General features: G+C 41.3%; 1 protein-coding gene across 2 annotated transcripts in view; it reads right to left on the reverse strand.

The window, feature by feature from the left end:
• Positions 1 to 27337, reverse strand: part of PRKG1 (protein kinase cGMP-dependent 1) — an 895613-nt gene that overhangs the window by 800856 nt on the left and 67420 nt on the right. Inside the window, exon 1 of one of the 2 annotated variants that reach the window (XM_034775034.1) lies at positions 12556 to 13171. The exons of the other annotated variant lie outside the window; for it this stretch is intronic. Within the exon in view, the coding sequence (XP_034630925.1) occupies positions 12556 to 12866 (311 nt within the window). The 5' untranslated portion in view covers positions 12867 to 13171. Of the gene's footprint in view, positions 1 to 12555; positions 13172 to 27337 lie in introns of those variants that run through there. 2 annotated transcript variants of the gene reach the window in all.

A 27337-nucleotide genomic window follows, 5' to 3' on the forward strand; every position in this document is an offset into this window, starting at 1 on the left:
ATGAAACAAAAGGCAAAAAACTATTATGTACATAGTTTAGTCCTATTCAGTGTCTACTCAGCGCTTCTTGGCTTGGCTCTTGTATTCATTAAATGGAGCATCTCTTGAAACTATCCAGCAATAGTCTGCAAGCATTGATGGGCTCCATTTGCCCTGATTGCAACAATGGAGAAATGCTATGTCCTGGTGAAATCTCTCGCTGTGCTTGTCTCTCACTGCTCCGCAGTTTGGTGGGAAAAAAATCTAGATGAGAGTGCAAAAAATGTATCTTTAGTGACTTGTTGCAACCAAAGCTTTTGTATGCCTTGAGGAGGTTTTCAACCAACAACCTGTAGTTGTCTGCCTTGTTGTTTCTGAGAAAATGTATTGCCACTAACTGGAAGGCTTTCCATGCCGTCTTTTCCTTGCCACGCAGTGCATGGTCAAATGTATCATCTCGTAGAAGTTCACGAATCTGAGGACCAACAAAGACACCTTCCTTTATCTTAGCTTCACTTAACCTTGGAAATTTTCCACAGAGGTACTTGAAAGCTGCTTGTGTTTTGTCAATGGCCTTGACAAAGTTCTTCATCAGACCCAGCTTGATGTGTAAGGGTGGTAACAAAATCTTCCTTGATTCAACAAGTGGTGGATGCTGAACACTTTTCCTCCCAGGCTCCAATGACTGTTGGAGTGGCCAATCTTTCTTGATGTAGTGGGAATCTCGTGCACGACTATCCCATTCGCAGAGAAAACAGCAGTACTTTGTGTATCCAGTCTGCAGACCAAGCAAGAGAGCAACAACCTTCAAATCGCCACAAAGCTGCCACTGATGTTGGTCATAGTTTATGCACCTCAAAAGTTGTTTCATGTTGTCATAGGTTTCCTTCATATGGTCTGCATGACCAACTGGAATTGATGGCAAAACATTGCCATTATGCAGTAAAACAGCTTTAAGACTCGTCTTCGATGAATCAATGAACAGTCTCCACTCATCTGGATTGTGAAAGATGTTGAGGGTTGCCATCACACCATTGATGTTGTTGCAGGCTACAAGATCACCTTCCATTAAGAAGAATGGGACAAGATCCTTTTGACGGTCATGGAACATGGAAACCCTAACATCACCTGCCAGGAGATTCCTCTGCTGTAGTCTGGAGCCCAACAGCTCTGCCTTACTCTGGGGTAGTTCCAAATCCCGGACAAGGTCATTCAGTTCACCTTGTGTTATGAGGGGTGGTTCAGAGGAGGAGGATGGGAGAAAATGTGGGTCCTGTGACATTGATGGTTCAGGACCAGAAGTTTCATCCTCTTCCTCGTCTGACTCAAGTGAGAATGATTCTGGTGCATCAGGAACCGGCAGTCCTTCTCTGTGGGGTACTGGGCGTATAGCTGATGAAATGTTTGGATAATGCACAGTCCACTTTTTCTTCTTTGACACACCTTTCCCTACTGGAGGCACCATGCAGAAGTAACAATTGCTGGTATGATCTGTTGGCTCTCTCCAAATCATTGGCACTGCAAAAGGCATAGATTTCCTTTTCCTGTTCAACCAGTGGCGAAGATTTGTTGCACAAGTGTTGCAGCAGATGTGTGGGGCCCACCTCTTGTCCTGATCTCCAATTTTGCAGCCAAAATAAAGATGATGGGCTTTCTTAACCATAGTGGTTATACTGCGCTTTTGTGATGCAAAAGTCACTTCACCACAAACATAGCAGAAGTTATCTGCACTGTTCACACAAGTACGAGGCATCTCTGGTCACTTTGGCTAAACAGAAATGTGTCCCTTTGCAAAATCAAACACTAACAAATAAGAGAGCACGACACTGTATGATTTCTAGAGCTGATATAGGGCAATTTGTTCAGCAGAGTGATGTAAGCTCCATTATGATTGCATCATCCATGACTTCTAGGAATAACATGATGCAATTCATATCGTGTATGATGCAATACCAGCTTCAGATTGCATCATTCATTGTTTTGCCTAAAAAGCAAGTACTGTCCAAACCCAGTCAGATTTATTCATAGATCCAGTCAAAGATGTATTTTAGTCATTTCTGGTTTAAATTGAGATCCCTTCCCTTTATAACTCACTTATCCTCCACCATTCCCAAGTCAAGGGTCGTATATACTGACCCAATAGCATATCTTGAAAACTAGTGCCAATCAACAATTTTAAGCATCATTTTCATTCTCAGTGACCCAGAATTAGTAAAGTTTGACTACATTTATTTCAGAAGCATTTTGGCTGTAGAGCAGTGTTATCTTTGATGGGAATAGGATTGGGCGCAATATACACTCAATATACACTGTACATCCATTAGCTGTTTACTTTGGTTTACAGAAAGTTTGTACAGTCTTCAGAAAGCATAAATCTGCTTTGTTTCTGACAATATTTTTTTTAAATAATGTTTGTTTTTACTATGGGAAAATAGCCAGTATAAAGTTTAACAGTTGTTAAAAGAGCACTCAGTCATATTCCCTGATTTGATTGGAATCAAATCATATCAGAGATGTTAATAACACCTTTAAGAATAAAAGCTGAGTGAATTGTTTGGCCAAAGCCGAGTGAAGTAAGGTCCAGTGCTCAACTCAATGGCACTTCTCTGTAACCCAATAACTTTGGAGTGCCATATCTGATCAATTGAAACATTTCAGGGCATGTTCTATGCATCAAGGAGCATAAGCCTGTTGATTTTGGTGCAAATTGGAACAGCATGAAAGCCTGATTCATAGGAAAAATTAAGACTCCCAGACTCCCTAGTTGTCGGAAACGCTATTGGTCTTAGGTTTCAATATTAAAAAAAAAAAAAAAACCACACACCTCAATTTTGGTCCAAATTCAGTCTAACACAACCCTTTTAATACCTGAAGCTATTTTATATATCAGTATACAGCCTGTAGGAGATCAAATAGGAGGCAATGAAAATCAGAGACAACTTTCACAGATAGGAAAATAAGACTTGTTATAGGATTGCCTGACCAGTTTTCCACAGCAGAAAGCTAGTCAGCTATCCCAAAATCTTTGCCAGCTATTCAAACTTCTTTTGAGATATTCAGTTATAAGAACATTTTAGGCTGGCATTACTTTTAAATTATAAATCTTTTGTTATAGCAAATCTATGGCCATATTCTGCTCACTGTTCTCATGCAAGTAGTCCCATTGAAATTAAAGTCACTATTTGTCTGACTAAAGTAATCAAAATTTGGCTCTAGATCCGTTACCTAGCCCTTGTGATCCAGCTATGGGACAAATAGCCAAGAACAACTGGGTTTTAATCCCAGCTCTGACAGACTTGTTGTGTGACCTTGGGCCAGCTATTTAACTTCTCTGAGACTCAACTTCATCTGCAGAAAATCCTCAGAGGGTTGCTGCAGTGCGTTATTGTACACAGCTTTTCATATGCAACACTTTGTATGTGCTCAGTATTACTACTAGCCCCCAAAATCTGGACTTCATGAGTTTAGAATTATAATAGGACCAAATCCTGCCAATCTTACTCAGATGAGTGGTATCATTCATGTGAGTAAAGTGAACAATATTAGACCGAGGGTCAACTCATACACAAGAAGTCTACTATATGGCTTCATTCCAGTACTAGTCATCCATGCAACTAACAGCATAGTGCCTTCTAAAATGTCTAGGATCACATTTCCTAGTCTCTATGATGCACTTTCAGGACCCAAATTTATTAACGGCTATTGATTTCATTAGTCCTTACTCATGTTAGCAGGGCCAGATCCTGTAAAGGTGTATTAACCTGTCATCTGGAGATGTCTGCACTTTGAAGTCACAGTACACCAGATGTATAGCTGGGGAAAGTGGACATAGCCAAGTACTGCTGCATTCCAATATCTTCAAAGCTCCTCTAAATTGCAGGTTTGATCCCATTGTGTCAATGGAATTACTTGCAGTAAGACCCTGATCTTGCCTTACCCATGTGAATGTTACTGCTTGTGATACATATTTCGAGTTATTTTCTGTTCTGTATCTAGCTTCCTCCCCCCTCTCCCCTTCCCCCACCATAATTGTTTCACAGAACATCACAGGCTATTCCAAGGTTTTTCTGTCTGCTAGTTTGACTTTAATTATATAAGCAAAAAGACATATTTTCCTGCCAAACCCACGTAAGCCCAATATAAGATATTTTCTTTGCATGTAAATATGTATATGAAACTTGTAATTCAGTCAATGATTTCAATAAACTAAGTCTAAAAATGACAAGAGTATCAGTTGTGCTTCCTCATAGAGTGCCTTATCTAGGCACATGCACAACTGGCAGAGTGTGACTAATCCATGTTATATTCTATCATAAACAATAACTCCAGAGGGGCAAAACTCACTGTTCTCATTTTTCTTCTTTGGCATGACAGTACTCTCTCTCTCTCTCTCTCTCATAGTTCTGAGGCTCAAGTTAGAAATGCTATCAAAGCCATAATTTACAGATTTGACTGGACAGTTAGAATGATGAACAGTATATCTCCAGAAGACTTCACATTATCTCAAAAGGTATTATCCTTAGGCACAAGGCTTCATGCCTCTGTGGCATGACTGTTCAAGAAAATATCAAGTATTTTTCTTGAGCAAGGCATATTTATCACCTGCAAAACTGTGGACAATTAAAATGGAAATCACCCTCTCTCACTGTAATAGTTACATTGTAAAATAATATTAATTTAGAATAAAAGCATTATTTAAGATAACTGTATAGAACTTTATTAAGTGCAGCCCAATGCACTATGTTATGCAATTATCAGTAATGTGTACAGAAAAAAAAAGTGATCCATGGGATGAGAAAGTAAGCTTGAATTATTAGCAACACTAGATATATTAAAACTTTGCCAGGCTCTCTATATTTTACAATACCCTGCATAAATTCAGAATTTGTTTTGCTTCAAATCACATCACTTCCGCAAGCCTTACAGTCAATTTATTGACCAGACAGTTTAATGTGAGAAGTCCTAAATCTGGTAATATTACCACTGAAAATCATGAGGCAGGGTCCTGTAGATTTTCAAGTGCTTTGGACAATCATTCAGATTCCTTCACTCCAAATTGCTGGAGAATAAAATGTTAACATATTACAAACTAAGCTAACCGATCCCAAATTCATGTGATTTTATCCATGACACTTAAGTACAACAAATGTGTGACATGAACATTTATTCCTAATAAAAGTTTTTTTCCTTAGGATTAGCTTCCCTCTGTAATTAACACCTCTGGTCCTCCAGACATCCTTATTACATCTACTGTGCTTTCTGTGCTAGATATCTGCTGAATACATTTTCATATGTTAAGACAGAGGAAAATAATACTTTGCTATTGACATTGATTAGATGAAGCTTATTTTCATCAGAGGTATTTGCAATTATATTAAATATTCATCTCCCATATAAAGCCTTTCCTTTTGCCATTCTTAGCCCTAGGAAATGATTAAATTACACATTTAAATGGGCCCTATCAGAAACAATTAGAAGTGTCTAGCCATTTATCAAAGAGTTTACAGTAAGGGGGAAGAGATAAGCTACTAGTACCCTCCATCAGCCTGAATCCAGACAGGAGGTGAGCCGGTGAGGTGGTGGCTACTGGGCCAGAGCTTCAATGAAAGTTCAGAGATATGCAGTCTGGGTGTTGAGAGGAGGGAGTAAAATCCAGGAGTATACACCTGGATTATGCCAGTTTTTGGCCTCACTTTCCCAAATTCTACGGGATAGAATCATAGAATATCAGGGTTGGAAGGGACCTCAAGAGGTCATCTAACCCAACCCCCTGCTCAAAGCAGGACCAATTCTCAACTAAATCATCCCAGCCAGGGCTTTGTCAAGCCAGGCCTTAAAAACCTCCAAGGAAGGAGACTCCACCACCTCCCTAGGTAACGCATTCCAGTGCTTCACCACCCTCCTAGTGAAATAGTGTTTCCTAATATCCAACCTGGACCTCCCCCACTACAACTTGAGACCATTGCTCCTTGTTCTGTCATCTGGTACCACTGAGAACAGCCGAGCTCCATCCTCTTTGGAACCTCCGTTCAGGTAGTTGAAGGCTGCTATCAAATCCCCCCCTCATTCTTCTCTTCTGGAGACTAAACAATCCCAGTTCCCTCAGCCTCCCCTCATAAATCATGTGCTCCAGACCCCTAATCATTTTTGTTGCCCTCCGTTGGACTCTTTCCAATTTTTCCACAAACAAGAGTCACTCCCACTCTCCCAGAAAAATACAGACCTTGGTGCGTTGGGGGGGGGGGAGGGAGAGGGGCACAAGACTGCAACCAAAACTCCTATCCAGAACCTGGATATGAGCAATTTTTTTTACCATAACCTCCAAACTAATCAAGCTACATAGTAAACAAGTGTGCTGCTCTTACTTCACTGTGGAATTGGGAGCCGCAGCCAGCTTTTAGCCGGTGTGCCGCGGTCAAAGACATGTTTTACATGCAGTAGGAATGGTTACACAGGTTTTCTAAACAAACTGGAATTTGGAGCAAAAGTTTGTGTGGCTCCAGCTTGGATTAGGTTCTGGACCCATTTTGGGGGGGGGGAGGGAGAGATGGGAAGGGGGCTGTATTGAGCAGGGCTGTGGCAAGGTCCAGAGTTTTTTTTTTTTTTTCTTTTCTGTGCAGTGGGGCTGGAGCAACAAGATTTGTTCCCTGTATTTTTATTGTACAATATTTGCGGGGGGAGGGAGGAGAAAGAAAATTGACACTACAATATCGGACTAGACCCAGTTAGTTCTGTCTCTTCTCAGGTATCTCCACCTCCCCTAGTCACTGCTGCTCGTCCCTTGCAGTAGCGCCTCGCAGAGCAGTGAGATAGACAAGCATGAACCCGGATGTTTCTAATTAACCAGACAAGGGGGGGGGACAGGGCTTGGGGGGGGTGTCTCTCTCTCTCGCTGCTTCTCTCACTACCCGTGCAGTCTGTTTCAATTCGAGATCCAGTGTTGAGCTCCGGCTATTTGCCTTAAAAGGAAAAATAGCTATGGAAAAACTTCAGCTGGCTAGGAAAACGGGGGCGGGGGAGGGAGGCTGCTATAGTCTGCGAGGGATGGACGTCTTTCTATGATGCAACCTAGTAGTCACCATCGCAAATAGCCAGGAGCTGCTTCGTAGGGGAAACGCTGCCCCCCAGCAAAGAGGGGAATTAGCCGCTGCAGGATACTGATGACTTGTAAATACAGCACAAGCGGGGTCAGGTCTGAAGGGAGCTTTGAATGTGTGCAAGTGCAACCTTCTCCACAAAACAGGCCAGGTCTCCTGTACTTCCCCACCCACGGTCATACCTTTAGGTAACCCAGGTGTCCAAGCTGAGGTGGGAGTGGAAATACTAGTATCCGCTCTAGTTCTGCTCCCCATCGTCAGCTTCTCCCTCTTCCCATTCTACACACAGAGTTCAGGTCGACTCAGCAGGAGAGTCGGGGATCTGCCACCCCTCCCAACACTTCCACAAATGCTAGTTCTGTCTTAAAGAGAGAGCTGCTGTTATATTGCAGGGAGACAAAGGGGCCTTCCTGGGACCGTCTCACCTGCTACCCAGTCACACGTTAGCTATGGGAGGTGTTAAATCTACAGAGAAAATTCCCATGCACTGTCCATAAGACTGAATAGTTGAAATATCTTGCAAGCAGCCGAGCCCCCAGCATAACGGATACTAACAGGAGAGAGCAGGGGGAGGCAGGGGGGGAAGCAGCAGCAGCAGCTAAACAATTCAGACAGGAATTTTAAACGTCAAAGCTAGGATTGCATAATTGGCTCTCCCTCGAAACCTCTGATGCCGCTTTAGCTACGGGCTTGTTGCCTAGTAAGCTGTAAAGCGGCGTTCAGGTGCCAATGAGCGCGGCTGGGCTGACGGGCGAACATAGCCACTTCATTGGCATGGGCAGGCACCTAGAGGAGAGATGGCGAAAAGACCAGCAGTCTAGCGTTAGACACTGGTTGCTAGGATACTGTGGAGATCCTCCATTGCTAAGCAGACAAGGAAAAAATGTGCCCAGGCCTTAGCAGCCAACAGCAACAATAGAAACAGAGTCTGCTTCCCTCTGCCCACCCCCATCAGGAAACCAAATCCTAATCTTCAGCGACACAAGGAACACAAGCCTGGAAATGGGGCCCAACAGCCAGAGAAAACTGCCATTTGTATTCGAGTGGCAGCAGCTAGTGCCCTTGTATTAAAGGATCTGTTAGTGTTTCCATTATAACCCCCCCTTTTCTGGGATACAAAATTTGGCTGCCCCTCAAACTATCCTGCTACCTCCTTTCAAAACAGCCTATTGAGGTCTTCATTGTTCTAGTGTCCATGGAAGAACTGAAAGGATTTCGATGATTTTCTCCTAAATGACTATTAATGAATAAGTAAATTAAACACATAACTACACTTCTACCTAGAACTGCAGGGAAATGCAATAACTCCTGCAAACCTTGAGTCAAACCGTGTGAATTAGAGAGGGCATGCTGCCCTTCACCTCATGTTAATGATTCCTGCCTTTTATTAAAGCAGTGTGATCTCTACTAATTGTAAGAGGGCTATGCGCCTGCTACAAGGGTTATACAGCACTGAAACAATTAATAGGATGAGATGTGCAAGGTTTCACAATGGAATTAGTACTCTGTGGAATGATGTATTTTAAAATACAATTCCTTTTCCACCTGAAGAGATGTAACAATCTTTTCAGTCAAATGTTACAATCACTCAAAACTACACATTAGAGTTACATTCCTAAACTATTGAAACAATGCAACCAAACGGCTACAGTAGAGAAATCACTCCCTTATCTAAAAAGGCCCGAGAGAATTAGAAGTGCACTCTTGCGAATTTGTTCCCTAAATAAGAGGATGCCAGCAAAGTACCTTATTTTGATGTGATTTCGTGACACACACCCACTCTCCCCCCGCCCCGTCAATATTTGGAGAAGACAGTGAATTAAATTTCTTATTTCTGACTCTCACAACTGGATCTGAATTGCCTGTAACCTTGCACAGAAAGTGGTTCTTATGCAAGATATTAATTCTGTAAACTCTGAATAGCGCTTTCTATATCTCCATACCTTTTTCTTAAGAAAAAAATCATAGCCACAATTACTAAACTTGACCTGATTGTACACAGGGCCTGCAGACTTGGAATTAACGTTTTAGAAGTGGTATGACTGGTGTGTTGGTTTATTAGATTTAGACAAAAGCTTTATTACGCAGATATTTTAAAATATCTCCAAATAAGATGTGCTCACATTCATTTGCTTAGAAGGTGGTCATTTAAACCCATGAATATAAAACAATTGGGATATTAACAATCAATAACCCAAATATTTAAGCTTCTTGTATTATCTATCAGAGATGTATTGCATTATGTCACTTTCTAAGAAGAACCACTTCAGTGAATTTATAGCTCACTTTCAAACTTCCAGATCTGTTAGCCACTTTGCGCTGTCCCTCAATCTGGCTGAAGTGAAAAACAGACCTATATTATTCCTTGCTTATTCTGCTTCATTGACACAAATACAGAGAGTCTTCAAAGGCTTTTCTATGGGAAAACCCATACAAACTGGAATGAATACAATGACCACGTGTCAAACTGCTGGAGTTTCTGCTTCATACTTCCCACATGGGAAAAAGAGTAATACAAGAATGGTCTTAACAACCCATAAGACATGTTGTGAGAAATCCCGCCTCGCTTCCTTTCACTAGCCGCTCATACCGTAAGGAAAATGTCAGCTATAAACATTAGACAGATTTGACTTAATGAGGTCCCTCTCGCCTTCCAGCCTTTGACTAGCTTTAGTGAAAGCAGGCAGGGGGAAAAAAGACTTCCCAAAAGCTGGGATTCTGAGTTTTAACTCTTAATGAGACAAATTTGATGGTTACAAACGAGACAAATACATTTGGACACGTCAAATATTTAAACAAAACATTAGGCAAGCAGTGAACTGAATCTAATAGAAAGAGGCTAGACTATTGTAACGTGTACAAGAGAATCAATGCTAGCTTTAGTATTGGGTATATATTTTACTTAGCAGATTTAGGAGATATTTCCTCTAGCAGATTTGCTCCACCCACATAAATTCCTACTCACCTTATGGTCTAGGAGAATATTCTAAGTTAGTATATTGAACTGCAAACCTTTTTATATCAAAAATGAAAAACATTTATTTCCAAAATGACTCTTAATCGTGCGGCTAACACATGAAACTGTGTGTGGTGTTTTGATATAAGCCATGAATTTAAAAGTACACAAGCTTTTTCGTGATTATGGGACCAAACACATCAACATTTTATTGGGGAGTGAAGAAGATATTAAGCACTGCATGGAGGATGTAGTCTCTCTTCCATACGTGCTCAGTTTTCTCACTTAAACCAATTTGCATAGTCTGTGACGGCAAGTGTGAAACAAGGATAGATGATCTCCCAATTTTATGTAAAGCTTGAAAGAGATTTATTGCAACTTTCCCTTCAAATACTGTGTTGACAACCAAAACAGCACAGTGGCGAAAGTCACTGGAGTAGCTTCCCCCCCCCCCCCCTGAAAAAGCTCACAAGCGCAGGGAGGAGTAATATCAAGAAAGGCAGGGCATTACTCAGAACCTGAGTCTGATGGAAACCTGCGTATTGTTTTTAACCTTAGGATCTTCCCGGTTTTTCCTGTAGTTGGACAGAATGGCAGATAAGGAACTCCCCACACTTGTCACTCACCCACCATCTTCTCCTCACCTTTCACTCCACATTACACAGTCGGCAAAGCTTTGATCAGCTTTATTTTTCGTTGACAAGAGGTCTCTTGTATCAGAGGGGTAGCCCTGTTAGTCTGAATCTGTAAAAAGCAACAGAGGGTCCTATGGCACCTTTAAGACTAACAGAAGTATTGGGAGCATAAGCTTTCGTGGGTAAGAACCTCACTTCTTCAGATGCAAGGTCTCTTCTTGGTGTTGATCGCTGTTCACCCCAAACTAGTTCTCCCTCATTTTATCTTAATAAATTTAATTGCTTGATATTTATTACTCCAGAGCCCTCCATAAAATCCAATAAAATGCCACAGAACTATAAACTATCCAGGAAACTGTCAGTTTATCACCTCCTCATTATCCAAATATGTCTAGTAGGTAGACAAGGCCACATACCTCATTAGATACACAGGTATGTCTGCCATTAAATTAATTTACAAGACTAGAAAGAAGTGGGGTGAGAACTTGTGTCGCCAAATAAGCGTTCTGTTAGGTGAGCCACAAAAACTGATTTTGCGCTCCAAAAGCAGCAGACACTCCATTCTAAACCACATCCGCAATTACCTACATTCCCTGCCCCATCGAACTATGAACACCTTCTCTCACTCCAGACAGAAGGGGAGATGCTTCATGACGAGCACCAGTGAAAACACTTCTTACACACCTGAACCAAGGACAACTGCCAAGTTTTCAGCAGTCAGGTTACAGCTAGAGCAGTCTAGTTACAAAGAGATGTAGACAAAGACTATAGAGGATGGAAAACAAAACAAAAAAGCAAGGAAACACTCTTCCCCTCAGCCCTTCACTCCTGTTGCGCATAGACAGTGTAGGAGTTTCTCAGTAGCGCATGACAACATGTGCTCTAATACTTAGCCATAATTGGCTCAGTGTATACATGCAATGCAACTTTTAACCTCGGAATTTCCTTGGTTTTGTCAGTTGTATCACAACCTCCGTGATTATTGAAATGCAGTTTAACGGGTGTGGTGTGTCGGATTTATATTTTAAATCTCCTCTAGGAGTTCGGTAGGCTTGGCTGCTAAGGTATAGCCAAGAGCCAATTTTTATATCCAAGTTATGCGTCCCGAAGGATGATGTTTAAAACCTAAAAATGTGCGAACCTGAGAACAGCGCTAGCAGCCACAGCCCAGATGCAGCCTGGACCCCTGGAAACGTGCAAAGCAGTTGAGCAGAGCGCTATGAAACCAGTAACACTATGGATCTGCGTCAGGTAAGACCTTTTAAAAACCCAAACTTGTCAGATGTAATACCGAATAAAACAAGAAATCAGGAGACTGGATTTGCCTTTCTGGATGCTAGCTATCAGCAGCTCAGGAATTAGCAACCTTTGATTATTTCCCCCCCCCCCCTAAGAATCAGCGTACACCTTAATCAGGATAGTAAATTCTATTTTGCTTCATATAGTTCAAACGTCAACCATTCAGCAATGCGGACAAATTCAGGGCAGAAACCATGAGCACAAACACAGACATAAAAACGTACCACATTGGAAAAGACAGTCTGATGAAGCAGCCGTTAGCGGGGTTATTTTTTGGATGGGCAATTTTACCCCATTAATAGGGAGAATGCGCTTTCCCCCTTCACGGTCTAGGAACTCTGCTCCCAGTGGGCTCGGTAATACCTGGACAGCTGACAAAGACACCACGGAATAGGAATGCGTGCAGTTCCCGTGGCTGAAGAAATGTGGGCAGCCCAAGAGAAGCGTTAGGAGGAATATTTCTGAGAATGAGAACAGAAATGGAAAGCAGAAGGTGCAGGACTCGTCTAAACAAGTGGATGGACAGACAATACAGAGACCATTCAACTACCAAAGACAGGATGTACACAACGCTTTAAACCCTGCTTACTGTGGGCTCTTGGGGTAGAAGGGAAGGGTGACATGGCTGAGATCCTGGATGTCAAATGCGGTGGGCTCGGCTGAAATTGCCTGCCTCTTGGTCCTGTGTTCCCCCTGCAGGGTGCTGGAGGTTTGCTGCTGCGCCTGCTGGGTGGCGGGCCGGATCACCGAGCGGTACTTGTCGAGCTCGTTTTGTAGTTTCTGGATCAGTTCGTCCTTCTGATCCAACTCCAGCTCCAGCTCGTCTATGAGAGCATCCCGCTGCCTCAGCTCCTCGATTTTCTCCTGCAGCGCGTATTGTAAATCCCGCAAAGTGCCCATACTCCTCCTCGGGCCCGGGGCGCCTTCCTCCGCAGCCGGTCTCTCCCCCGCTCCCAGCAACTTTCCCCGAAGTAGCCGCAGCTTCCCACTTCAGCCAACTTTGCCGATCGCTCCCGATCGACCTGCCGCCGGCAGATTCCGCTCGCCCTTTAAACACGCCTCCAGCCTGCGCCGTGTGGCTGGGCGATTTGGCAGCGAGCCGCGCTGAGCTACGGAAGGAGGATTAGAGACATAATCTTAAACGGAACCCCACCGGCACCACTCCACCGGAGGCTGGGTTGTTAAGGGTGATTTCGATCTGCCTGCGTCAGGCTAGACTGGAGAGAGGGAGAGAGACAGAGCAAGAATGGGGCGGGGGGGGAGAGAAAGGGGCGTCTGCAGGATGCCGCTGCACTGCCTCTATGACTGTCTCACTGGTAGGGTTACTTAAAGGCTAACGAGTCTTCCGAGCCTCTGCCCCGACTCGGTTTTGGAAGTGGGGATATAAAGTGGTGATTTTGCGTTCCAGACGCTTACTTTTAAATGCCCCGTTTTAGGGGCATGTCCAGCATCCGCCAGGGTTGCAGTTCGCTACACTCTTGCAGTTACACCCATTACACACCCCCAAATGAATAAAATCAATCACAATGCTACCACATCTACTCCAACTGCAGAAAAATCTTCGTGAGTTTAATCTGTTTCCACCCAGTGCCGTTACAGTGAATCCCAGGCATTCAGATTTTACAGTCAGTTTGTTCATTAATTCACTGTCATTACAACTATTAGAAATAAGCAACTTCGGTTAATGTTTCACACGCCAGTAAGTCAGTTTTAAATTTAGAAGAAACTTAAACTCTCATTTAGCCTGAAACAGACTGCTAAGCACAAGCTCCGTTCACAATGGTGCTGAGGGTTCCTATTGGGTCTTGCCAGGGTTTGGCCCACATCCCAAATTGCACACTGTGAATAGAGAACAGGTATAACTACTGCATCCCCCTTCCCCAAAAGGGTGTACCCTGGTGCAGAGATGCTTCAAGAACAAAAACAAACCCAAACAAAATGTAGATACCACTTGAGTTGTAGTGGAGCCTGTAGTGCTGGGCAGCAATCCCCAAAATTCCATTACATGAATAGAGAACAAGCCCCTAGGTACATCAAAGTTTCTAGATTCTGATGCATTCCAATAGAATAAGGGCATAACAATGGTTCCAGTAGCTGGAGCCAGACAATTTTTATCCCTCATCTGCCATATTCCACAACAGCAGTAGAGAATAAGTTTTATTCTACTGCACTAAAACAAGGCCAGACCCAACCAAATTCCCACAGAACAGTGCAAAGAACCTGGCATCTTGATCCTGCCAATTTTTGACTGCAATCACTCAATTTCCACTGTCCAGTAGTCACAGAATGCTTTGGCCATAAATCCCCATACTGTAAGTGAAAAAAACTTGGCTATACCCTGCTGGATCTAGGTGCCTAGTTGGAATTTTCACATGTTCATGTTCCAGGATGTAGCCAATGATATTTTTATAATGGAATAAGAGCAGACACACTTGGCTTCTACACATCCAATAGAACATTTTCCAGATGGAGCAAAACCCAGGCACAGAATGTGTGTTTTAGCTTTGTCTTGCAAATGATGTGCTGGAGCATAGAGTTTCTTGTCTCGTAGGAGCAGTGATATAGGTTTGGACAGTACAACTTGGGGGGTTTGTGCCAAAAATGGAAGGGCCCCATGCACAGGCAGTATTTGTGTTCTATCACGCTTACAGAATTTAGGGACAGAAGTTGCCAAGACCCAGCTGCTGGATCTGGGTTTTTGCAGCCCTCATGTACCAGGATGCATGATGGTTCAGTTTTTTGTCAATGCAGTAGAAGGGGCTACACCAGTTTTCCTTTTAGGCATTAGAATTTGGGGGCAAGGCCCCAAAATGGGCAGAATGTATCAGGTGTAGGGTGCCACAAATGGGTGTTTTATTTATTTATAAATGGAGATATCCTATCTCCTAGAACTGGAAGGGACCTTGAAAGGTCATTGAGTCCAGGCCCCTGCCCTCACTAGCAGGACCAAGTACTGATTTTGCCCCACATCCCTCAGGGGCCCCCTCAAGGATTGAGCTCACAACCCTGGATTTAGTAGGCCAATGGTCAAACCACTGAGCTAGATGGATCCACTTTTTATCTTTTTCTGTTGTTGATTACTGTCATTTGACTGACTTCACAGTCCCAGTTTTGCACCTGCTGATACTCTGTATAATATCAAGAAGAATGAAGAGTTGAAAAATATACTTCAGAAATTCCTTATGCAAAATATTGTTTTAGGGGGCTGGACACTTACCATAAATATTTTGCGAGCCTCTGTGCTGCTTGAATATATTTGGTCCCTAATATATTTTTCAAGGAACAACTTTGTTTTACACGTAATGTTCAAATACCATTTAAAATAAATATGCAGCAGTTTAAATCTTTTGGCTGCATTTGTTAAACCCAAGAGAGATGCAATTTCATTTGTCTTTTCAAAATAGGGACATTTTCTAAAATGCTTTAACTTCAGAACTCATTGTGCTGCATATTTTCCCCCACTTAAATAAAATCTGCACAATTTACTAAGATTCACAACACCCAATACTATCACAATATTTCAATTTTAAAGTTAAGCAGATATACTACATCCATTTTAACATTGGTTTCTAGTTTGTAAATACCATGTTTATTTTTTCATTTTCTTCTCTATCAGATTGGATATAGACACCTAGATACCTAGATAAGGAGATTAAGGCTGTTCACTCAAGCTAAGACTTCAAAACAATTGTTACACAAAATGGAAATTGTTCCATATAACTTTTGAGTAACAAATAACAAAGCTACGTAATTCTTTTATTTAGATTTCATTGACAGTGCATAACCTACAATCTAGATATCTGTATGTTACTTGTAAGAGAAAAGACATCCATGAAATTACACTAGATCAATAATGCTGGCGGAGGTGTAGAAGGTCAGGACTGATGTGTTTTATGAAGCATCATACACACAATGCTCTGAAATAGGATGACAGCAATGGTTCTAAAAGTGCACACATCTTCTGCTTATGGTTGCTTAAGCCATTGCTATTGGCTTCTCATTTTTATGAGCAATAAAATTGGTTACCTTAAATTATTTCTAAAATAAAATACATGATTATGCATAAAGGACATGCTCTTGTGGTAGCCAGGGAAACCATGAGATCCAGAGACAGTCCGAGTGACACATTGCAGCAAACAAACAAATAAACATAAGGATATTCTTATCCCAAAGAATCCCAATGCACTTTACCAACTATCAGCCAAATCTTCCCAAGTGATCAACTCTGAAGACTGTTGACACTAGCTTAATAGCATTTGTTTTGTAATGTCCTAAAGACACAGAAGGACAATTGTGAAATCAGTGTGGATCTCCTTTTTTAAAATCTTCTGAGCAGCTCCTGGGTTAGTGTTCTCATTTGTGTTCTCAGTAACAGTTCTGTCCTTGGGGGACCTGGAGGGCTGTCCCTTTCAAAAATAATTTTTTTAAAAAATTCTACAAATAAAGGTGCTTGTCATGAGGCAGGCCCACTTAGAGCACCCTCCATGGCAGGCTACACCATGACTGATACACTTATATCAGTTTCCCTGCATCACAGTCCCCACAAATAGTCTAAAGTGTTTTTCTGAGTACAAAGAGCCCTTGTGGAGTTAATTGATCAGAAGAGAAAGCCCTGTGCATATGAAGTCCCAGCACCATAATCTAGGCAACACATCTAATACAACCCCAATGTCCCTGATCACACCCTGGCTCTCCGATGCAACCCTAGCAGCACTCACCATGCCCTAGCTCTTCATTGTAGCCTTCTCTCATTCTTGTACCATGGCAGCCACTCCAGCCCTTCCAATTGGAGTACAAGCCTGCTCCTTCCCAGTAGGAACCCCCCCAGTCTCTTAGCTGGGAGCATCCCTCATTCACTCTGGCTTTCTGGTGGTTCCTCTGGGTCCAGCTCTCCAGCCCTGGAAATGTACATGGACAAGTTCCTTCACTGTTCCCCAGCTTCAGCGCTCAAAGGCTCTTGGCTCCAGCTTAAAGCCAACAGGCATCATCCTTTGTTTGTTTTTAGACTCCAGGCATTTTCAGCCTTTGCTCTCTCTGACTCAGGAGGAACAGCAGGCTGCCCCTTCACTGGTTTCTTAGCCCCCAGCCCTTTTCAGCCTTCAACCCCTGGCTTTGGCCCTTGAAAGTCAGCAAGCTAGCCCCTCCACTGGCATCCAGATAAGTCCTCCCCCCCCCCCCTTTTTTTTTTTTTTTTTCCTTTTCCTAGAGAGCTTTTCTGCTCTCTGCAGTTTTCCACACAGACTTTCTTGATTCTCCTGATTTTTTTTGACTGACTCACCAGAATTCTCACTCTCTGGGTCACTCCCTAATTTTGTATAGCCTCCAGGTGCTGCCCCACCTTCTTAATTGGCCAGACAGAGAGCACCTGTTCCAGTACAGGGATGCCAGACCTGCTTCATTTACAGGGGCCAACCACTTTATCACAGTGCTTTCATCCCAATTCTCTGTGCATTTCATACGTATTAATTGAATAATTTAATGCTTCTACCTTCCAGCTGAGGAATCCTTGTGAGGCACCTTAGAGCTCCATAGTGTACAGCAAACCACAGTGGAAGAATGAGGCACACAAACAAAAGGGCCTACAGTTAATTAGTTCATGTGCAGCTAAGTACCCCAAGGTAAAATTCTGATTTTAGAGTGGCCACTTAGTTTTCCTTAAGTATGTGCTCTAGATGCTGCCCAACTTAAATGCTGCCATACTCTCATTGGTAAGGCAATGATCAAATGAATGAAAACAAAAAGGCAATTTATACACGAGAAGGGTAAATCTTTGTAATAGTAAGTGTTCTTGTGGACCCCCCCCCCCAAGTGTATTTCAGATCACATAGCTGTAATTTGACGTCCAAAAGGGCCAGCACCCTGACACATATCCAATCTTTGGCCCGAAAGAATGAGCCCACCACAGAGGACACACACACCTCTGTTCCGGACAGTAGGGATTATATGCTGTCCCTTTAAAGTTGGATGGTCCTTATTTTCCTGAACCTGCACTAGGATTCAGAATATATATTCCTAGCGCCTCTGTTTTAAATGTCATTGCTACTAATCCTTTCTGCAAGGGTCATCTGTCAACAGATGCAGCTCGCACTTCCACTTAACCGCAGACAGATATTTCAAAGGCCTTCAATCAAAATGAAAATTTGCACCTCTCAATGATCAGATTTGACATCATCAGGCTGGAACAAGCCAGAGTAGCTGAGAGGTTCCCCCCAGAATCCAGAGCTGCCTGGTTGTATGCATGCCTAAATATCCTCCTCCAGCTGGGGATATTTTTTCTGGTTTAATCCACCGCAGTCCTGTTACTGGCTTCTCTCCAAACTATCTGTAGGAGGAGATCAGACTACAGTTTTAAGTAGGAAGCAGGGTTTATGAGATCTGAACTGCTGGGAATTTATAGGACATTTTCCCACAAGCAGTAGAAATACAGATACACAATGCCAAGGTTCTGTAAATAAATATCACATGTATCTCTAACTACCAATAAAACAGAGCCACTTATGAAATGGAATACATTACTATTTAAGAGTGTACAGCAACGCTACATTACAGTTTAAGTCAAGAAGTGAAGAGCAAACCCTATTAAAACTACAGGTGGAAACTGTAAGTAAACTTGAATTTGATTAACGCTGGAATTCTAGCAAAAAAAGTGCTATATTGTTTTTGGTGACAAGTTGTTCTTAGTTTTACATTTCATCAGGAAAGGTGCATTCTGTCCCATCTGAGAGATGATACTTTTAGCTGCACAGTTCTCCCTTATATCATTATTTTGGGGTACTGACTCAGAGCAAAGAGTGTCACGTACTGAAACACCAACACCATTTCCCTGCATATGAGTTTTTCCTGAAGTTTCCAAGTAGGGACTAACCAAACCTGACCTGGTTTGGTTTAGGTGATCTGAAAAGATCACAGTCCAAGATGTTATGTCTGCAAATTATCATTACATCCTTAAATTAATAAAGTCTACAAATGTTAGATTCTGGATGCCCTGCACTAATAAACAAGTAGGAGAGAGAAAACATGTAACCTGTCCCTCAGTCTCTTCCGCTGTGCACCTACACAGAGGGTATCCAGAATGTCTATTTTTTCTCCAGCACAAATGGGGTGTGTGGGGGGAGGGGTCAGCAAGGTAATGGGCACTCCATGCCCTAGAGAAGGCATGGTCAGGTAGGTTTAGCTCTGGCTCTGTTTCCTGTGCACATTTTCTTGTAAATGGAGAATAGTACTGGGGGGGGGGGGGAGGGAGAAGCACACATTATACCTTATAAAACGGTATAGCATTGTCATTTCTGAGCATATTTCCCAGTGCTCTCAGAAGCATTCTGCCTGCTTGTGTCCTTCACAGAATGCCTCCAGCAATTCCCATTCAGGCTCTACATCTCCTCCCCCTGCTACAGCACATCACAGCCTCTCAAAAGTATAAGAGAGCCCTACAGTATGAATCAGATTAATGAACTAGGAAGCAATTCAACTCTAGGAGTTAATATTGGGGCTTCTGTAGTTACTGGTTCACAGAAATCTACTTTACCAAGACTAAGTTACAATAACTCTCATTCTTTTTAATGATGGCGGGCAATGTATTTTTCCTTTTTCTCTCCTAAATAAACATCACTAGTTCATGATGTTTATGATTCAACATTGAGGAAGTTTTTGGACTTTCTTCCTTTTCCCAATAAGCACTATTAAATGAATATATGGCCAATACAAAAACATAACTAAAGTCCACTCCTCCTCCCCTGGGAGGAACAAGAGAGAGAGAACACAGCTGTCCAGAAGAGCTAGAATCTTTTGCACTGAACAGTGCACCTTAAACACCAATGATTCTTACGTGTAGGAAATCAGTGTCTCGTGATTGAATGTTATTATCTTATGGGTATAGGGGGATTCAAGGTCCTTTTTTAGTATGTGGATTCTTTCAGTTACCAAAAAGGAAAAATTAGAGGCAACACTTGTAAAGAACATGAAACTGTTCCAGTCTGCCAGTCCAGGAAAGTCACCCTGGTGCAAGGATCATTTTGAACAGATAAAGCCAGACAATACATGAGAAAAAAAAAACCCCTCAAGATCTATTAAATTAAAAAAGAAAACCTGAACAAAAACTTGCTGCAAAGAAAGACTCTGGGTGTGGGTCCCTTCCTGGGACCTGGAGGTAGGCCTGGTAGAACAGGAGCACAGTTGAGTGAGTTCCTTGATACTGAGCAAATGTATTCCTGCACCCCTGCACTGAAGTTTTCTTTAATTCCCCCCATGGGTGGTGGGTGGGTATCATAGGCTGGGGGAGGCTGAGCTCTCCAAACAGCCGGGTGTGGCTTTGCCCACACTCCGCCCTCAATTCCCCTCCTGCTTCCCACTCTGAGGGTGGCTCTTCCCCTGTACCATGGCCCCAGCTGGGGCCACGCTGCTCAGCCTCCCAGTGCTCTGGGGCTGGGGCGTTAGCCTGGGGCAGAGACCAGTGGCCACAGTGGGGGGGGACTCTGGGCTCTAGCGGGAGGAGTGTGGAAGGGCCTTGGGCAGAAGGGGCAGGGCTGGGGGCTAGCCTCCCTGAGCCAGCTGTTCACCCAACATCCATGCTTCCCCCCCCCCCTTTCTCAAGCACATAAATTTAACTATGTGAATAAGTCAGTCCAGTGTACAGCAGAGGTACATGGTGGTGTAAGATGGATCCGGTCACAGGCATCTTCAAAATGAGTGGGGAATCACAAATCTTAAATAATCCTTTGGCGGGCATGTTAAACATTCTGAACACTGTCAAAACAAGTTCTTACTGCTGTTTTCCACTTACTGCAGTCAGACATTGACTATATCCCTGCACAGATAAGCTCTTCTCAGTAGTCCCAGGGCACAAACTGCTTACAGCAAAAGCACCACTTAAATAAGGAAAACCCTGTAACTGCCCCTTCCTTTTCCTTCCAGCTAAAGCTACTGATATATGAACTTAGGGACTGATGAAGTGAAATGTAAGCCAAGTATGTGTCACACTCTGACCCTCATGTACTGTCCTTTACAAGGGGTGAGGAGGGTATAGGGGAGGTTGCAAAATGCCGAGGGCACTTGAAAGTGCAGGATCTGTGATAAGGGTAGGGAAGCCAGACCCGCTCCTTGAAATTGCTTGTCCTGCCTCATTCAGGCCTCAATCAGATTCTTACATTCCCTTTACTTTAATTCAGCCATCAGTGTGCAGGATGGATGGTGCTCAGAGAATTTTGTATCCTGAGTATTCAGTGTATGATCCTCTTCCTCATTCACTGTAATCATGCAGCCCACCTCTCCAAAGGAACTAGGTAGGGGTTCCCCATAACTCAGTCCTTACAATACTGCCATTCTGTACACAATAGGACAGAGTTCTTGAGAAAAAATATTTTGTGATCATAATGGCCTACAGAGCTCTGTGTCATTTAATGTGCATGGTAATAGACCATAAGAATGAGGCATGGCTCTTCAGTAGAGCACACATTCCCTTGGAGCACTGCCTCATTCCATATTCACCATTACAGTGTATAGAATGACATCTCCGACTGCTGGTCAGTGTTCAAAGGGTAGCACCCTGGGTAGACCTCTGCCCATATACTCTTCAGAGCATGGAGTACTCCTGGTCATGCACTTAGTGAAGACAAACACTGCCATTCTAGCAGCTCCTATCTAACCCAGGATGAGGGAGGCTCCCTGTACCTTCTCCCCCTCTTTGCATTTCCAAACTGGAGCAACTCGATTCTTAATCCTTTGTATTTTTTTTCATCAAGATGAAAACTGGAAGATTAGTAACTCTACAGTTTGCATTTTAAATGAGAAATGTGAAAGATAAAAATCAGCACACAGTAGATGGGGCAAGTTTAAGTGAAAGCTTCATGCAGATCGCAAATTTTCCTTTGCAGAGATGAAAGAAGCCTTACAGACAGGTAATGGCTTTGGCACAGGAGATAATTAAGTTAAACGATGAAGCTTATACAGCCAGTCATCTTTTCATATGCTAAAATAGCATATTTCAAAATATTTTTATTAGGGTGTTCAGTGAAAAGGCAATATACACTTCTGAGATTGTTGTACATGGACCGTATGAGAGGACACCAGACTAGGAATTAGGACATAAATGTTCTCTTCTCTGTCACTGTCCTATATCTATGCCTGCCTCTGTTTCCCTCCCACCCTTTGTCTGGCTTGTCTATTTAGATTGTAAGGTCTTCAGGACAGGGATTGTATCTTAGTCTTTGTTTACACTACAGACCTTACAGTGGCACAGCTGTACTGCTGAAGCTGCGGTGCTGTAAGGTCTCCTGTGTAGCCGCTTTATGCCGGCAAGAAAGCGCTCTCCTGCCAGCATAATTAAACCACCCCTAACAAGTGGTGATAGCTATGCTGGCAGGAGAGCATCTCCCACTGACAGTGCTGTTCACACTGGCGCTTTTGTCAGTGAAACTTTTGTCAATTAGGGGGTGTTTTTTTCACATCCCTGACTGACAGTTTTACTGACAAAAGTGCTCGTGTAGAAAAAGCATTACTCTGTATATAGCCTAACAGATGTGGGAGCTCTAGACACTTCTGTAATACAACTAAATACATTTTTGATACAACTCTGAATGGTGATTTATTGCACCACTATTCCATGTTATATTGACAAAAATCAGTATATAGAATATACTATGGTTTGAGTGAAAATATCAACTTTAGTACATTTTAGATTAACTTGTAAAATAAACAAAAGTTGCATACCACTTTTAAAACATTATTTGGTATCTCAACTAAACTCTCAAAACATCTATGCTCAATTCCACTCAAAGTTCAATGTTCTAGTGGTGCCATCCTTCATTTACCCAAGCCTCCATCAACCTTCCCAATAGGCTTTTTTATTGTAGTTCTCAGACAGCAAAACAGTTGATAGCAACAGAATGTTTTCAGAAAAGCACATCAGAAAAGAGTAAGAGGCTCATTGTTTTTATCCAAGTCATTTTTCTCCATAACTTTTTTTTTTGTATTTTACTGCTTTTTTTTAAAAAAAAAAAACCTTGTTGGTGGTATTTTACAACTTCTAGTACTAACTGTCAGTTCCTGGTGTCTAGTTCTGGACTTTTCCTCTGATGGCCCTTTGTCTTACCTCCTTTTGCTAGTAAAGTACCACTTAGCTATCATGCCTAGGTCTGTTGTATTGATCTAGCCAATCTTCAAAATATCTCAATAACACTTGAAATTGGATGAGTAATACAGGTCTATTACTCTACCAATATTAAAATACTCTGTACTTTTTTAAAGTTGTGTTTATGAATGGGTGCATCATAAGCAAATATATAGCCTAACTGATCAAATTTACTCTGATACTTATTAAATTTATTCCATATACACTGAGTATACAGACAATAGAAATAAATATTTTATAAGTATGTATTTGCACTATCTGTAACAAGATACATGTTTTTCTTGCAGATCAGTTTTGGTGCAATTTACATTTTTCTTCCTTTTTAGAGACTGATTAATAACATGAAATAATTTATTTTAGCTTTTTTTATAATATCTGTGTGACCAATGCAACTATAAAAATTTCACTTAGGTAGGGGATCAAAATAGGCTCTAGAAATCCATAAAGTTTTCCATGAAGATTTTATATCCGGAATTATAACAGGTTTCCATTGAAATGTGTCTTTCAGAAGACAACTCCAAAGTGGGGGTAACTTTAAAAAGCTGGTTTCCATCATCATATGCTGCTTTCTCACACTGAAGTCACAACTGTTTCATCCCTTAATGTTTTTTATGCTAAAAATACTGATGTAGTCTCCAGGGATTATCCAAGCAAACTCTAAAGGTCAAGGGCCAAATTCTGATCTCACAGATTTTACATTGCTGTTACTCCACTGATTTAAATAGTTATTTCTGATTTACACTGGATAATACAGATCAGCATCAACCGCTGGAGTGTGCAAAAATGTTTAAAGTTTATAAAGAATTTTTGTATTAAGATAAAAAGCACCCTTCTCTTTGTTAATATTTTTAGTAAGTGACTGCTGCATTCATCAAAACATAACAGATCAACTTTTGTCAGATTTTGCACTAAGCATCCCTGGATTTTTTTATTTTTTTTTTAATCTTGACTGTCCTGGAATTGTAATGTAATTCAGGAGATGAACAGTGCTCTTGCTCGCACCTTCACAAAACACCAACACCAAATTTGTGAAACAAAGGTTCTTCTATATGCATACATGAAGGATGACCCACCCTGGGTTTGGGGACTGGGGTTGAATTTCATCGCCATCAACAGGCTATCATATCATTACTTATTGTATGGCCTCTACTCTATCCTAGGAACTGAAATTATGACCAGTCTGCTTATACAGGAATTTGTAGCAAGCAGATCTACACAATCACTGGTCCAGTGGCCACCCCTACGAGCCAACCTCCGCAATCCCTGCTACCTCCAAATTTCCTGGTCCAACATAGAATCCTCTTTATAGTGTGCAGACAGGGTACACATCCTGCTGCATGACAGCTTCATCTATGGCCCTTTGCCTTCATATGTGTTCTGTGGTGTGGGATGAGATGAATTTAATCCCAAGAGAACAATGATATTAACTCATACGAACTTTCTCAATGCACAATAAAAATACCTTTGCAAATGGTTATTCTAAAGGGGAAAACACAAGACCCTTGGTTCTGCTGGTCTGTGCTTTTCTAACAAATATTTTCAGTCTCAAATATATGATGGTTACAACCTTTCATGGTTAATCTGTCTCTGCAAGAACTGATTTAGGCTAAGACTAGTGCTTTATCTTCCGTGTTCTTATTTAAACTTTGCCCCAAACAATCATGATAACTTTTCATACAGAATCCATCCATGTGAAGTCCAACCTCAGTCTCAAATTGAAAGCATTAGACACCTTGTTAATGGATGTACTGCTGGTATAATAGAAATGATTAATATTATCCATCATTGCCAATATGCAGGTGTTCAATAATGGAAAATAGAAAGTAAATTTATTGTGTGTCCTCTATTGAGAGCCAAGATTATTAATTCAAGACAATTTTGTAAATTGGCACTGTTCTTTTATTGTAAAATACATGATTGTTTACATAAAGGATAGGTATCTAGTAATTGGATTGTTTTCAACTCTTTCATTTGGCATAACGTAATTTCAACCTTCATTTTACCTCTCACCTTTCTATGGGTATTCAGCCTTCAATATGTTCCCTTAATCAGTCTATATAGCTTTATAGGCATTACATTCTTCAGATTTTTTCCCTGTTATTTAATGTTAATTTTTGTAAAGATAAGACAAAACTTAAGGTACAATTGCACCCTCTAGTGTCCAGCTTCTTTAATTCAATGACAACCAGAACCACTCTCTACACCGGGGTAGGCAACCTATGGCACATGGGCCAAAGGCGGCACATGAGCTGATTTTCAGTGGCACTCACACTGCCCGGGTCCTGGCCACCGGTCTGGGGGGCTCTGCATTTTAATTTAATTTTAAATGAAGCCTCTTAAACATTTTTAAAATGTTATTTACTTTACATACAATAGTTTAGTTATATTTATAGACTTATAGAAAAAGACCTTCTAAAAACGTTAAAATGTATTACTGGCACGCAAAACCTTAAATTAGAGTGAATAAATGAAGACTCGGCTCACCACTTTGAAAGGCTGCTGACCCCTGCTCTAGACCCTTAACAAATATCAATATGAAAACAAAAATTTGAAAGTGAAAATCCAAATGCATGCAGTTACATTAAGAAACACAATCCAAACTCAAGCTATAGTAAAGCTATCCGTATGATGTTAATATTCGGCAACATTATTACTTTTGTAACTAAAAGGATATTTTTATTATTGGTTCTTTGGCTTATTGTTAGAATTCAGAACAAGTTAACATAGCATTTTTAAAGAGTCATATTTTCATTTAGAATAATATGCTTTATTTGAGCACACAGGGTAACATATCCTCCAATGACAGCTTTTTTTCTTAGCAAACATTTGGACCTGAACTACAGCATTTTTGACTATATCTGGCAGGGCTGTAACAATATTCAGAAAAGACCCCAACACAATTTTAAAATGCTCCTACACAAATATTTGTTGTGCCCCATCCTTTCCATACCCTGAATCTGTTGTTTGGGGTGTGTGGGCCGGATGCTTTACCTTTGCTGTGGTCTGGACTCCAAGATATGTAGGATGGTAAGAAATCAGTGTGAATGTGCCTATTCATGCACAAGCACTTGCAGACTGTATGCATTTATTTCTCCCCTACAAACCCATCCACCACACATAATCTTTGTGCTCTAGTTAGACTTTAGGATAATTCTTAAATGTTTCAAAATGCTGTACAAATATTAACTAATTAATTCTCCCAACAACTTTCTCTGTCAGAGGAATATCTCCATTTTACAGAAGGGGAATTGATCCCATTATGGAGGGATCTATGTAATTTAATAGAGAATTGTAACTTTTCTATAGGTTCTTTTAAGATTTCTATAGAATCTTATAGCAGGGTTATAATTCTGTGCAATATCCTACAGAAATTCCCATGGGGGTAGGCAAAGAGATGAAGTGTTTTGTTTAAATCACTAACAGAACCAAGACTAGTGAGTCACTGGTAGAAGCCCTCTTAGAACTAAGGAATTCCTGGCTCCCAGCCCTAAAAATAATTTACTAGACCCCTATTGCCTTTATTTTAATGGACAGCCAATTCAGAAGGCTTTCACACAAATTCAGGGGGCACATAAACCTAATACTGTTGTTTCTATTTAAGAACATTAATAGACAAATTAATTCCTAAACATGACAAATCTGAACAAAAATATTGAAAAATTGAAGGATTGCTGTTCAGTAAAAATATATTCAATCTTCACTGTTGTGGGGAGTTTTAAAATAAAAAAATAGAAATATTTTGATTACCTTACTAAAATAACTTTACATTCATTTTTTCCCAGTGCTTGTCAGCAAACTCAATTAGTTTAAAGCATATTTCATCTTTTTTAGACCATTAAAATGGCAATTTTATGCATCATCTCAGAATTCCATAGCTCTTTAAATATAAAGATGTTAAATTTTACAAAGTACATTAAAAATTTAATTTTCAGAATAAATTTTATATTGATTAAGAGAGAGACTAACAGAGGTCTGTGGTAGTTGGCCATAATCCTGGGGAAGGGCAGAGTGGGGGGGGGGGGAATCAATCATGATCATTGCAAAAAAGTATTTTATATGTGCAGGTATGCTGTTATTTAAAATCTTAGGTATTTCAATTTGAGAAATTTATGAGGCGGCAGAAGGACTAAAAAAAGCCAAATACTAAGAACAATTTAGAATAAATTAAGACATTAACAGGGACAAATTCATCCCAAGTTTAATGTCATTGAATGCAAAGCCATTACACCTATTGAAGTCAACAGGA

The sequence above is a fragment of the Trachemys scripta genome, chromosome 7 (genome assembly GCF_013100865.1).
Source record: "Trachemys scripta elegans isolate TJP31775 chromosome 7, CAS_Tse_1.0, whole genome shotgun sequence".
Classification (NCBI taxonomy): domain Eukaryota; kingdom Metazoa; phylum Chordata; order Testudines; family Emydidae; genus Trachemys; species Trachemys scripta.